At 42.8% G+C, this 14,749-nt stretch overlaps 1 protein-coding gene across 1 annotated transcript in view; it reads left to right on the top strand.

Annotated features, from left to right (window-relative positions):
* The window catches only part of LOC147718107 (multidrug and toxin extrusion protein 2-like), a 464,065-nt gene that overhangs the window by 373,246 nt on the left and 76,070 nt on the right, over positions 1 to 14,749 (top strand). Inside the window, exon 16 of the mRNA XM_086919190.1 lies at positions 6,564 to 6,636. Within this exon, the coding sequence (XP_086775316.1) occupies positions 6,564 to 6,636 (73 nt within the window). The remainder of the gene's footprint in view (positions 1 to 6,563; positions 6,637 to 14,749) is intronic.

Consider the following 14,749-nt stretch of genomic DNA (forward strand, 5'->3'; position numbering starts at 1 on the left):
TCTTTAACAATTATTAATGCATAATAAACTTTTCTACATTTAAATGTGTCAATATCTGATTATTTTTAATTTATTGGAAATTTTAATAAACCTCTTTAATTTTCCCTATAATTTACAATAGGGAGATCTGGCCCAGACTGTTATGTCAACCTGTGGTGAACTATTGGGAAATTAAAAAAATATATTTTACCGAAGCAAAATTTGTTATCAAAAAGATTTTAAGTTAAATATTAATGGAAATAAATGTTGTATAATCATTTTAAATATAGAACAAAATATAAAATGATATAGTGCTAATACAATCTTAGTAAATCTTTAATGAATTTGAATATACATTAACTTAAATACAAATTATTTTCTTAAATTTCCACATTTCCTGAAAGCAGTGCACCCCTTTTAATGTCTGAAAGCTGATAAATACCATGTTTAGTAGTACACTCTCTCTTCCAACTAAACAGGACAGTTAGATCTAGTGCAAAGTGCTGAACACATTAGGATTTGTAGATATTGAAAATATAAGGTTGTAGTAGGTATCCATAAATGTCAGGGCAGATACCTGTAACCAAATCACACATACAGTAACTCAGCATTTCACTTTTAGTTGCCTTCTAAATTATGGAAATACACACCTGTGGACATTGCCAAACCTAGAGAAAACAATATGTCAGGTACTCCTATAATAGGAATAGCCAGAGGAAAAAGATGAGGGCCAAGACTCAGCAAGGATCTGCTTCTACACAACGAAGAAGACTTGAGGGATTTGCCATGTTCAGTGCAACTGCTTGTCAGAATTTTAATAACAAAAATGTTCTACCATAAGCATTGCTACCCAAATGTTGCTACAAAAACATTGTCCTATTTTGTGTCGATTTTGTTAACTCCAATATGCTGAAATGTTTGCAAATGACATTTAAGGCACTATATTTTAGTCAGACAATATTTGTGCAACACAATACTTTGGCACAATTCCATTCAGTGCATTTTATGAGGCAGCAAGGACAAATGAAACATGGCCTGCAGCACTAGATTCCATATATTGAATAGAATTAAAAAATGCTACCTTTTTTATACTTTCCATATAGTTGTGAATTGCATTACGGTCATCACATGAACACTGAACCATAGAAAGTCATTCTGCCACAAGTTAGTGATCTGACCTAAGACACACAATAGACTATGCAGACTACTTTCCCTAGAAAAAGTCATCCTTTCTGCTCTGATCACCACCATTTTTTTACTTATATTGGTGATTACTGTCTCTGATTATGCCTTGCTCTTGCCAATGCAAATTGACTTTCAAGGTTTTTCCACTTAGCTGATGAGAACTACCAGGAAGTAGATTAGTTACCCGTCACCTTTTGTGTGTGGGGGGGGGGGCTGTGTGAGAAAGTGTTCTTTTTTACCCTGACCACCCCCATTTGTTGACTGATACGGGAGGTCAGTGTCAACACAGTCACCACGGAGTACGTAGAGGCCAACCATCTGCTGTATCTGAGTCAGTCGGTTTTCATAGCCAATTTCAGCATGGAAACGGCCTTATTGGAAGTTGCTGAAACTATAAAAGCCACACTGGACAGAGGAGGCAATGTGGTTTTGGTGTTGTTGGACCTTTCCGCGGCCTTCGATACCGTGCCTCACAACAGACTACTGCATAGACTGGGAGAGGGCGGTAACGTAGGAACAGTATTGAGATGGTTCACCTCCTTCTTAAACAACCGTCTACAAACCATATGGTCCCCTCCTTTTGCCGCCACCATCCTTCCCGTGAATGTTGGGGTTCCTCAGGGCTCACATTTGAGCCCAACTTTTTTCAATTTGTATATGGTCCCTCCTTGCCGAGAAGTACAGTGCCAAAATGGTATCACATGCGGACAACACTCAATTGCTGTTCACTTGCGAGAAGGGTGCTGAGTTCAATGGCAATGGAATCAACACTTGTCTCTTAGAGGTATTCTCTTGGCTTACACAAAACCAACTGAAGTGCAACTCTGAAAAGTCAGAGATTATCTTCTTTGGCTCAAGCCCTTGTAAAGCATGGCACAATTGGTGGCCCAGGACATGTCTCGCCCTTCATCACCAGTTACTACTATGACAAATCTTGGGGTCAAATTGGATGCTGCCCTCTCGATGAAGGCTCAGATTGAATCGGTGGGGGACCTGTTTTGGGGAATTGACAATGCTGAGAAATGTTCTCCACCTGCTCCCAGTCTCTCACAGAAAAATGGTAGTCCAGGCCTTGGTGGTCTTGAGACTGGCCTACGTAAACTCCCTGTACCTGGGCCTCCTGGATTACTTAGCCATCTGCACATGGTCCAGAATATGGCGGCCAGGGTCATCTTTTTGGCAGGACCTAGGACACACACAACCCATCTTCTGTCTTTCTTACGCTGGCTTCAGGTTCGGAAATGAATCCATTTCAAGGCATTGGTTCTGTTCTTTAACCCCTTCCATGCGGCCGCGATTCCCCTGGTGTGCTGTAAACAGCACGAACAGGGGCGGGCCGTGACGAACCCCAGCCGTCATCAGCACACGAGCACCGTAGTGCATGACGGCTGAGGTTCGTCATCAGCATGGAAGGGGTTAAAGCCTTTCACAAGATAGGGGCCCCTTACCTCAGGGAACAATTTCAACACTATACACCTCAACGTACCTTGAGGTCATCTGCTCTGCTTCTGACCTCTACTCCTAAGGTCTTGCTGTCTCGGGCAGGGGGAAGATCCTTTCAAGCGGTGGCTTCTCATTTGTGGAACAGCTTACCTCTCTTTCTTAGGCAGGTACAGGTCCTCCTCACCTTCAGGAGGAAATTAAAGACTCGCCTTTCCAATTTGCGGTTCCAGCCAGCTTTCAGCTTTGGGTGTTTCTCTGTTAGCTGTAATGTGGTTTTTCTATTTGTGCCAGGACAGTGCCTGGGAGTAGCCTTGCGCTTTATAAATACCAAATAACATAACATAGCAGTGACTCTGCTTGTGCCCTAGGCTCCGCTAACCAGACACAAAGCGAGTACTCTGATTAAAAAGTATATAGTAATTTGGTGTAATTACAGTTGGTACTGACAATCTGCCTGTAAGTCCTTTGAATATGGTAGGGCACGTAGGCTTAGAAACCCAGTAGATTTAATGCACATAAGTATGCACTGCTGTGGTGCCTGCAGACACTTTAAAAGCCAGATCTACCTGACTATGTCCAAATTCGACTGTGGAATTAAACCTACTACCATAGTCTTAAAATACCTTATTGTCACATGTAGTTCACCCCTAAGATTTGCCCTCGGTGCCCTAAGGGAACTGTTGCCATGTTAAATGAAGCAGGGACATTATGAAACATGTTTTATATGCCCCGGTGAGGGAAAAATTGCCAATTTCTTTTCACCATTGTAGTTCATTAGCTCTATGGGATAACATAGGAGGGCTTTATTTCAAATGAATAAAGTCTATCTTACGATAGCAGTGAGCTGAACCAGTACTTCGAAGTATAAACATAATAGTTGCCTTAAATCCAGCAACTTATCAAGGTTGGATTTATTATAACTATTACAGGAAAGAAGTTATAGAACTGCTTTGCAAAAGTTACCAGAATCAGCTCTGTAGCAGCCCCTTCTTTCTGATAGGCCAGATTTGACAGGCTAATTCAAGCTTCCTTAATGAGGTGTGAGGTGTTTTGAACTGAGACAAAGGAGATCTCTGATGTGAGGAGATCTTCGGCCTGTTTATGCCTGGACAGGAAGGGGCCTCAGTAGCCAAACTGTTCTTCAAATGAGAAAACTGTGAAACCAGGAACCAGGCCCACCCCCACTTCCTGCACCCCCAGTCAGATGGAAGCCCATGTAATAGAATTTGGATAGGGGCTGGAAGGGGAGTGTAGGGGGAAAGTTAGTAAAACCAGTGGGTGTGTTTAGCCAAACCTGAAGTTCCAGGCAAAACCTACTTAATGTTGTGTTTTCCTTTCTGGGAATAGAAAATGTCACAATTCCGGGGAAGTGGTCATTATAGAGGGTGGCACCTTAAACCCTATTGGTCAAGGTTACCCCCTTTCTTGCCTGCCCAGAAACCAGGGTAAATATGGGAGAGCTGCCAGCAACTGAAATATTTGCTTGAAAAGAAGAAAAAGGACTACTCTGCTGTAAACATGGCCTGCACCAAGAAGGACTACACCCTTAAGGACTGCACTGGGCTACACAAAAGAGGACGCTGCCTTGTCTTAAAAGTTTGAGGAGTGTCCTAAGTATGCCCAGACGTGAGTTTCTTATTGACGTTGCCACTGGATTCAAGCTAGCCTGGCTAATGAGGGATGTTACCCAAAACTGGTCCTAAGATGCTTGTTTTTGGTTTAAATAAGACCTGGCTCGCCAGTTCAGGCTGGACTGTTTCCATGAGAAATAGGGTCAAGACTGATTTGCATAAGCTGGGTCTGAATTTGGGTCACAAAGTGAGCTAAAGAACAATGGTGTATTCAACCCATATCTGTGACTGAGGTTGAGTGTCTTAAAAATGTAAGCGGTCCGTCCATCATCTCCTTGTGTTTTCTATGTTCGCCCTAAGTTGGCAGGGTATGCCCAGACGTGGGTCCCTTGCTCACACTGCCACTGGAGTCACGCTAGCCTGGCTGAAGTGGGGTGTTAACCCGAAACCAGTCCCAGGATGATTGTTCCAGTCCTGGGAAGGTCTGGCTTGGCAGTTCGGCTTGACTGTTCCCATGGGTCAAGGCTAATTTGGATATGGCTGGGTCTGACCTGGTATTGCGAAGTTAGCTAAAGAACAATGGTAGATTCAATCCAAATCTGTGACTGGGGGTGAGTGTCTGAAAAGTTTCAGCGCTCCGTCCATCATCTTGTGTTTTCTTTGTTTGCCCTAAGTTCAAAGGATATTTCCAGAAGTGGGTTCCTTGCTCATTTTGCCACTGGATTCAAGATAGCCTGGCTGATGTGGAGTGTTAACCCGAAACCAGTCCCAGGATGCTTGTTTCCGGTCCAGGGAAGACCTGGATTGGCAGTTCACGCTGGACTGTTCCTATGAGGAACAGGGTAAAGACTGATTTTCATGTGGCTGGGTCTGAACTGGGGTCGTGAAGTGAGCTAAAGAACGATGGTGGATTCAGCGCAGATCTGTGACTGGGGGTGAGTGGCAGAAATGTTTCAGTGCTCTGTCCATCATCTTCTTGTGTTCGCTTGTCTGCACGTAATAAAGGCACACTTGCATTTTGGTGCAAGGGTACTGCGTTGGCGCTAGGCAGCTTCAAGTGCACCTCGGCAGGGAGAGACCTGGGGAGAGTTATATCTTAGTAGAGATGTTGCTATCCAGCTCTCTGTCATTCATACAACTGAGTACAGCAATTTGCACTATTGCACAGTGTTGAGCGAATTCTAACAAAATCTGCTCAATAGTATGTATGAGAGCCCAAAGAGACCAGAGGTGTGAATTTTAACAATATAGCACCCACTTCGTTAAGAAGGTCTACTAAAGGAGTGTGCAGATACCCTAGAAGTGAAAGTGTCGCAGTGAAATGTGATTTGATAGAGTTCAGACTCAGTTGTAAGTTTGGTCCAAGTGGGACCAATGCTGCAAGATGTTGTGTTATGAACAGGTGCAGGAGAAAGTGCTAAATACAAGACCTCCTTAAAGCTTAATCAGTGTAACTTATTGACCTTCATTAAAGCAGACCATTAATTGTGCCCTGTATTTCCAGTTACCAGGTGACACCAGAATTAACTATTCATCAGAAAGACTTGATAAGTGGTATTCAATGTAGAGATCTCATTTGCTTTAAGCTTGCTAAGACTATGGGTAGAATTCTTCAGACACACATGCAGAATTTAGCTCATTAAGTCCAATGTCCGCATGCTATTACACAACAACTCACAATTCCTGTTATTCAATCAATCAACTTGATGTAGTGTATAAACCGTAAAAGTACAACAATCATTAATTCAAAACCAATAAAAAATATACATAAAACATGTAAAATTACATAATTTTAAAATACGTAAATCGACAATATGTAGCAGACATATCTTCCTTGGTCCAAGCTAAAACCATTACTTTATACATCTAATTCATTATACATATAATAAGATTTTCAGGGAAATAAAATATTTCCTGTTATTCCCCTGCTCCCTGAATTGGTGATATCCCCAGTGACAGAAAATTCGGAGTGAGGAAATAACTGCAATAATTACTAGTCATAAACTTCTAAGAGAAATTGGCTTCAAAGTATTTGTAAAACTTGTGAAATGATCATCAAACTGTCCACCCTGGCTTGAGGATCAGTGAGTGAGTTTACCAATCACGAAACACCGAAAGGAAGCTCAGGCTGATGACAGGAGCGTCTTCCTTCATCCTTGGTCCATCTGGACTTGGGGATGCAGAGATGCTCTATGTCACCGACCAAAGCATAGGATACTATGTTTGTAAGCACTTAGGATGCACAATGCCGAGGGACTTATGAGGCGTTAATGAGCGAGTGTGGGTGTGAAGGAGATGAGTCATGATGTCATACAAAATGGCGTCATGAAGATGTCCATTTAGGAGCAGAGGAATGGTGCCTCAGACTGATCTTTCTGTTCTTAGGCGCAAGAGCGAGCAGGACTGAAGAAGAACACCTCATCAGGACCGGTGCCTTCAAGCACGGATTCCATCTCCTGTAAGTGCCACTTTATTGATTTTCTAGAAAGTGAACATGAAACTTGATGCTTCTCATGTCTGACAGGCGTCTTCCACAGGCATCATATTTGATGATCAGGTGAAGTTTCCAGGTTTATTTTCAGTTCTAGACTAAATGTTTCTCGCATTGATGAAAGTGCTACATTTGACATAAATATCACTAAGTCAATTGGTAAAAAATAATTCTGAAATGAATCTGATTGTAATTACAGCAACCTCATGCATGCACTGGGATTTACAGTGTGATACATATTCAACATCTAGAACAGAACTGGGGTGCGGTATCTGGTATTATTGTTTTAGGTGCAGAGGGACACAGAAGCTGTGCTTCACCTCTTTACCCAGTTACATTATCCCAGAAAAAGATCTGCCGTCCTCTTTCAACTCAGTGTTTTTATCTGCCTGAATTGGAACACATATACACAAGCTAAATACTTAATGAGATGCTATATATAAGCTATTCAAGGCTGCTTTCCTTCACATTTGACGAAACTAGGTACCATCTTTTGGATTTTCTCAACTACTGAAGGTAGTTTTTCTCAGTGTAGCTGGTACGGATAGGGAAAAATGCATTTTGTGTAAATACTGATTGCAAAACAGTACATGTGTTAAATATGTTGCACATCCAGAGAATAGTGTAAATAGAAGGTGGATACTATACCCTTATAGCCCGCCGTAGAGGGCTATACGACTATTAAAGGCCCGCTCGGGCCTTTAACAAGGGAGAGGTACTTTTATAGCCAGTATATCCCAGCTACGAAGGGCTGTAAGGCTATTAGAACATTCTGCCACTAGAGAGCAGAATGTTCTAACAAAAAAAACAAAGCCTTAAGGGAGCGCGAGGGGATTGGAATCCCCTCAGGCTCCTTGAGCCTTTGTTCACAGCCAGAGCAGCGAACAAAGAAACATTGGAATGTTGGAGCTCCAGGCTTATACCAGCCATTATAAGCCCGCAGCACGCCATTGTTTTCAATGGAGCTCCCAACATTCCAATGTTCTAATAAGGAATTGAATTATATATAATGAGGCTTCTTTTTTCTTCCCCTTCGCTTTGTTATCTGGCTGTCAGTAATATCGATTTTAGATGAATGAGGGTGAAGGGGCAGAGAAATTGATAATCAAGTTTCATGCTTAGGAATTTTCTTTTTTCCCGGTTTTCTTCTTTTTGGCCAAGGATGTATACCTATCAAGGGATAAAGTAGGAAGGTCCAGGTGGTGTGGGTGTCTTTCAGATGTCATCATTTAGGGATGGGACCTGACTGCTCATATAGTTGTGGGAGTCGGTGATGTTAGAGGGCGTTAGACCTGGCACAATTGGCGTGGGTCTCCCTTCCGTTTTTCACTTTTGTCTCCTCTGTTTTTGCTGGTGTTAGATGCTCTAGTTGCTGTGCCACTGGCATTCAGTGCCACGACGCAAATGATCCCTATTGTAAATTGACTGTATGAATTGGTTTAATCCTAATTGACCCAAGGAACATCATAGGAAAGACGAATTTAGTATGCCTGAGCTCCGAATTTTAAAGTGCATCTTTTAGTGAAGATTCTTTTTTATTCTGTGTTTGAAAATATCACTTTTAGAAAGTAGGTATTTTCTTGCCTAAGCCTTCCAGTGTACTCTGCTGTTATGTGTATTGGCTGTCTGGTTTTGGAGGGACAGGGTAGGCTGAGCCCCACCTGGATTGAATAGAGAGATCTGCAGTTGGAGTATGGGGAGCCGTGACCCTTTGATTTGAGCAGGGCTTTGCCTGGCAAGGTGAATGATGGCTCCACCTCCCACTGTGTGTCTGATGGCAGACCCCCTCTTCCTGAAAGGCAGGATGCAGCCTTGTAAACAAAGTGCTCCAGGACCACACCGAACTGGTTCTGGCTGTGTTCAGTGACTTGTGACTTTTTGAGAACAAAGTCTTTTGGGGTATAAAGACCTGTGCTAAACCCCTTAGACGGTGTGTTACTTCTGGATGTCAAGACAAACCTCTGTCCATGTAACTAAAGTGAAAGGACTTTGAAACTTTCATCCATCTTGCTGAAGCAACTACCCAAGGGCCTGATTTGAGCTTGCCTCCTGCTGAAGTTTCAGGGACATTGGACTTCACCCATCAGCTATTTTGAGGGGAGTTCTACATGCAGGTGAGGTCTCTGTTGAGAATTCCAGAGCCTCTGGTTTAACTGCAGGGAATGCGGGCTGAAGGTCATCCTTATCGCTATTGTGGGACGCCGCAGCTGAGGAGCTGTTGCAGCTGAGTACCTGCATTTTCTGTACTATGAAAATTATCGATATCACAATTGTGGGCCGCCGCAGCTGAGGAGCTATTGCCACTGAGAGACCGCATTTGCCTGTGTTAACAAAGTAATCGCTACTGAGGACCACCGGAGCTGAGGAAGCTGTTGCCACTGAGAGCTCACATTTGCCTGTATTACCAAGGTCTTCGTTATTGCTATTGTGGCCGCCGCAACTGAGCAGCAGTTGCCACTGAGAGCCCGCATTTTCCCTCCTATGAGAATTATTGCTATTGCTATTGTGGGCCACCGCAGCTGAGGAGCTGTTGCCGCTGAGTGCCTGCATTTGCCATCCTATGAGAATCATCGCTATCGCTATTGAGGGCCGCTGCAGCTGAGGAGTTGTGCCGCTGAGTGCCCGCACTAGTCACCACTTCGAGGATCTTGTTAACCCCTGCGAGTGCCGCGGGGTGCCCGTCTTTATTCCCCGTCTCAGTATTATTGTGAGTGCTACAGCCGGGAGCAGTGGCCGCTGCAAGTCCTCCTGTCATCACTGCGGCTTCCTTGTGAGGCTGTGTGCCGTGCCCCTTTAAATCTCAGGTACATTGTGCATCACCGGGTCGCGTAGACCCCGGCTTCGAACTAAGTTCATTCCACACGCTTTTGAGTGCCTTTATTACTTTTGAAGTGAATCTGTAATTACGTGCATTGTGGCTCCTTGAGCGCTTTTAAGCGTTGTGTTCAGACTATATAAAGATACCTATTTTTCTATAACTACTTGTAGTGTCCGTTTGTAGTGTCTTTCGAGCGTTATTGTGCATGGTCATAAATGCTTCACACACTGCCTCTGAGATAGGCCTGTCTGCTCGTGCTACGGTACCACAGGGTTTAGCAGGGGTTATCAAAAGGTATAGCCCCCTTACTCTTACTATTGGATCTCGGCGCCAGCTGATGCCAACTAGAGATCCCGATTTCTAACAGAGGGTAAGGGCTGGGTAGACTACCCATGTAAACACAGAAACAGCAGAAATATGCCTTTAAGGGGAAAGGCGGGTATCCTCTAGTTTTTATGTGTCCTGAGCAGTTAGTTTAATTGTGGGTAAAGCACAACTGGCTGGTGAAACTTAAGGTCAGCGATGAGTAAATTGAAAAATGTTGCTAATAATATATGTGGTTTGAATGACAGGAACACAAGTTGTAGAATTGCTTTGGAGATGCAAATGTTAAATGGTGATATTATTTGTCTCCAATAGATACATATTGAAGGATCATAATTTCAGTTGTTGGATACACTTCAGTTTAAGTTAATTGGGGGCAATGCAAGGGGCACGTACTTGCGGAGTTACTATATTAGCTAACAACACATGCTTTCAATTTGTACAAGTACAAGTGGATAAACACAGGCGGGGTGTTATAGCTGAATTCCAATCTTTTAGGAAAATAATTACCCAACTCATCATCTCCTTGACCAAGGAAGCCGACATCACCAGGCACAACCTCCAAGAAGGGATGAAAGCCATGGCAACTTGAAGACAGAACAGCTGGCTGAAACTCAACTCAGAGATAAAAGTCCTCATCGTCGGCCCCACCCCTTCTGCATGGTATGACAGTTTGTGGCCCTCTGCCCTCGGAAACCAACCTACCCAGACAAACCATGCACGTAATCTCTGCATCAAACTGGACTCATCGCTCACTATGAATTGACAGATTAATGCCATCTCCGCCGCATGCTTCAGCACCCTCTGCATACTATGTAAAACATTCAAATGGATACCTCCAACTCCAGGAAAACAGCCACTCACACCCTCATCACCAGTAGGCTAAACTACAGCAACGTCCTCTATACCAGGATTCAACAAAAAAACTCCACAAACTCCAGACCATCCAGAACGCCGCAGCCAGACCAATCCTCGATATTCCATGGCACAACCACATAACCAACACCTCATTGACCGTCACTGGCTCCCTGTTAAAAGAAGAATAACTTTCAAGATGCTCACACACACCTACAAGGCCCTCCATAACATTTTACCTCAATACCACAACAACTGCCTCTCCTTCAACATCCCAAGAGAAACCTATGCTCAGCCGACCTCTGCCTAGCCATGTCCCACGCTTCTACAGGAACAGAGTGGGGGAAAGGTCCTTCTCATACCTCACATCCAAGACCTGAAACGATCTCCCCCTTCACCTCCGGCGAAGCCTGACACTGCACCAATTCAGGAAAGACCTCAAGACCTGGCTCTTTAAATACCCTCAACGGAGCTGCACACCCCGTGCCCTGAGACAGGTAAGTAGTGCACTTTACAAATCCCTGATTGATTGATTTATAGATATTGTCAGACCTAGATGCAATAGTAAAGGAGAATCTCATTCAATTTGTTGAGAAGTTAATGAGAGATCTGAGCAGATTAAATAATCAGCATTATTCCTTAGTAGGTAGGTGCAACATAATAAAAATATATTTTCCAGGCCAATGTGGTGGAATTCGAGAATCTGTGAGTTAAGAAACTGGAGCATTTAATCTCTCAACTTCTTTGGACGTAGAGCTTCTAAATATCTTATTCTGCCAAGGGATAGAGGGAGTGGGCCCTTCCAAACCTTATATTATGTTATTGTGCGACCATGCTTCAAAATAGCTTGGTCCTTTTACAAGAAAGGCCACTGGATCCGGTAGGGGAATATATTCCCACCCCCTTTGAAATAGTAATTGGTAATGCTACTTGGGGATGTCTTTTGAGGCAGCTCAAGTTCAGTTATTATTAAAGAGTTTGCTTTAAAACTCTTAAGGGTAGTCTTAAAGTTTGGTTGGCAGTATGTGTGATGATGGGGATTGGAAGATTGAATTATTACACTCCTATATGGAATAATGGGAATTTACCAGATATTTTTTGTAATCAATACATTTCTCACTGGGTAAAATAGGTTGGGGCATTTTTTTCCATTTACAAGGATTGCTTCATTTGAAGGACTTATTTTAATATTGGACAGAGGAATTTTTTTAGTTGTCTCCAAATACGGGATTTTCTGATACACAAGGAGGGGTGTTTCAGCTGGGCTTCAAAGAGTTGACCTCTTGGATTTATTAATCAGTGGACAAAAAATGACGTATTTGGCTTATCCACAGCTTTCTGAATGAAACACGACCTTGATAAATAGAGGTGGCAGGAGAAACTGATGGTACCAGAGTCTTCTGAAATCTCTTTCATTGGCAAGATTAACATTATTGTTCTCAAAGCTCCAAGGCCTATCTTATGAAATGTGTTTTAACCTATACTATACACCCGGTAGATCAATAAAATAGGGAGATGGGAATGGATTGCGAAGCCCTAGATATCAGCAGCACAATGAAGATATTGTATACACATTTGCCTCTTGTGGGGTACTACCGGTTTGTGAAAGAGGCGACTGCTAGATTTTTTCATGGTAAGCTTAGAATAAGAACATCTCTAACCCCTGCATTAATCATACTCGGGGTGCAAGAAGTGGAAAGGAGTGAAAGAGGTAGATCCCTCATATTTAACCATTTTTTGTCTTACGTATCCCCTCTGCTTGGCTGGATGCATATTCACAGATATTTCAGCAATGGTTAGCCCTGGTGTTGGCAGTATATAACTCGGAAAAAGCTATTTACTCAATGGAAAAGGGTACAAGCTGGGAAAAAGGACTGATGAGGTGGGCGCTTTTGACATATTGTATGTAGATGGATGAAAGACTTGGTAGTTGAGACGAATCCCTGTAATTAAGAAAATAATTTATTTACTGTGTGTTAGTGATATAATTATGAATTATGCGCTAAGCACTTTAGACTGCATGGGTCTTCATCTATTTGTATATTGATTTAATATTTTACAATACAAATTTGTTTAATCCCCTTAATGAATCGATTAAGGAAAATTTAAGGCTGTAAGAGATATGATGAAATTATATGAGATCACTGTTTAAACATGGAAGCCAGGTGGAGTGGACTGGAAGTGGGTTTATGGGATTGCAATCTTTGGTAATATGGATAAAAACAATAATACCATTTTTTTTTTTTAAATGAAGTACCTTCTACTCTTATGGCGGTCAATGATGATATGGTATCCTCTTGTATAAGATGGAACTCATGCTTGTTTTAGCTTTTGCATGTGAGGACCTGTAGCTCCTCAATAAGTATGCCCTGGGCGTTTTTGAGGTCAAGCATCACAGCTTCCTGGTTGCAGAAGACATAGTGTGGGCTTATAAAGAACACTGAGGGGCTTCAAGGCCACCCATTGCTTGTCACTGGATAGCTTTACTGGCACTATAATTTTCCTGCTTTTTGTTCAATTGCTCAAACGGTCCATCTTGTGTCTGTCCCTCCACTAGAGCATTTTTAAATTTACTTATTTCCTTTCTACTTTTCATTAGGGAACTAAGTTCTTCTTTTGTCATAAGCATTCCACAGAGCGTATGTGTTCTTCGACTGTATTCCTAGTGTGCTTCCCTTCGCTCTTTATGCTCTGTGTTGCTCTGTCACACTTGTGTGCTGCTGCCAGCAACATCCATGATGCGCTTTTCCTCATGTGCTGCTCCCTGTATTTCTTTCTTTCCCTCTCCTCCCTCACTTTCTCAACCACCCATTACTTCTCCTTGTGCTCTGTATCTCCTTGTGCTCCGCTCTCTCCTGCCAGTCCATTTTTGTCTACCGCCACCCACTCCTCTATGTTGCTACCCTTTAAATTAGCCTGTGTTGCTTCTGCCCTCCCATTTTCCAAAAATATTAAATGCTTTTGCATGTTTTTTCTCTTTTTGCATGTTTTTTCTTCTTGTTTACTGATCCAACTTGGATGAGTATATAAAGCACCCACTTGCATGATGTCCGCTCCTAGAAAGTGAGGCGGAAGGTTGCCTCACAGGCTTTATTAAAAAAAATTCTTTATCCCTCAGGGAGTACATCGTCACTATAAACTATTGGCAAAGTCAATAGGTCCTAAAGGCTAGACCTATTGGCTTTGCCAATCTTGTTTTTATGATTTTTGCAGCAGTATGGTATTGATTTTTATTATTTGGGAGTAAACTTTGAGATGAACTAAATGTAAATGTCAGCATTTATAAAGCGCACAGCTACCTCCGTAGAGGTGTCCCGGCGCTGGAGCCGTCGGGAAAATTGAGTAAGCTATTGCCCAGAGTCACATGGTGATGGGCTAACCTGCCACATGAGCTTGGTATCTGTGGTCCAGAGTCAGGCACCCTGGCCGCTGTGCCACACCTCTTTGACTGAAGTAGTTACATGCAAAATTCCATAACATTTCAAAGCCCACAATCCATTGTCCCACAAAGCCCATCAACTACAATACCCACTGGCAAAACATTGCAGCATTGTAATTGGCTTAGGGGAGGGAGCCTGGCTAGTTACTTCCTTTTCCTGGATCAGAGACAGGAGAGAAGGAGCAGAGAAACAGGACCTGGCCTAAAGGTAAGTTTATGCTTTTTTAATTTATTTCCCCCTTCCCCTGGCACAACAGCCTGTAACAATCTGACACCCCGCAGTCCACTTTTGTGATCCCTGCACCTCTCCCTCTCCAGCGAGCCATACCCCGGCCTCCCCAGTTACTATAAGCAGTGACAGACCCTCCACTGAGCACCTTTAAGTATTCCTGCGCCTGTATGTCTGAGATTAAACTACGAGTATAGCACCTATATATACATTTTAGCAGTGCATTGTTTTGAATGAATACTTCAGCCCCGATTTCCTGATATGGGCTGAAGAGCTGTCATAAACGCCACCTCCTGACATGTGTAAAATCTTGCAAAAAAGGAAATCCCCTTATACACTTTCTTTGCATTGAACCAAATCATAAACTTCTTTTCATATCAGGAAGTTCCCAAAGTAAACTAACATAGGCCAGAGC

The sequence above is a fragment of the Lissotriton vulgaris genome, chromosome 4_2 (assembly GCF_964263255.1).
Source record: "Lissotriton vulgaris chromosome 4_2, aLisVul1.2, whole genome shotgun sequence".
Lineage (NCBI taxonomy): Eukaryota > Metazoa > Chordata > Amphibia > Caudata > Salamandridae > Lissotriton > Lissotriton vulgaris.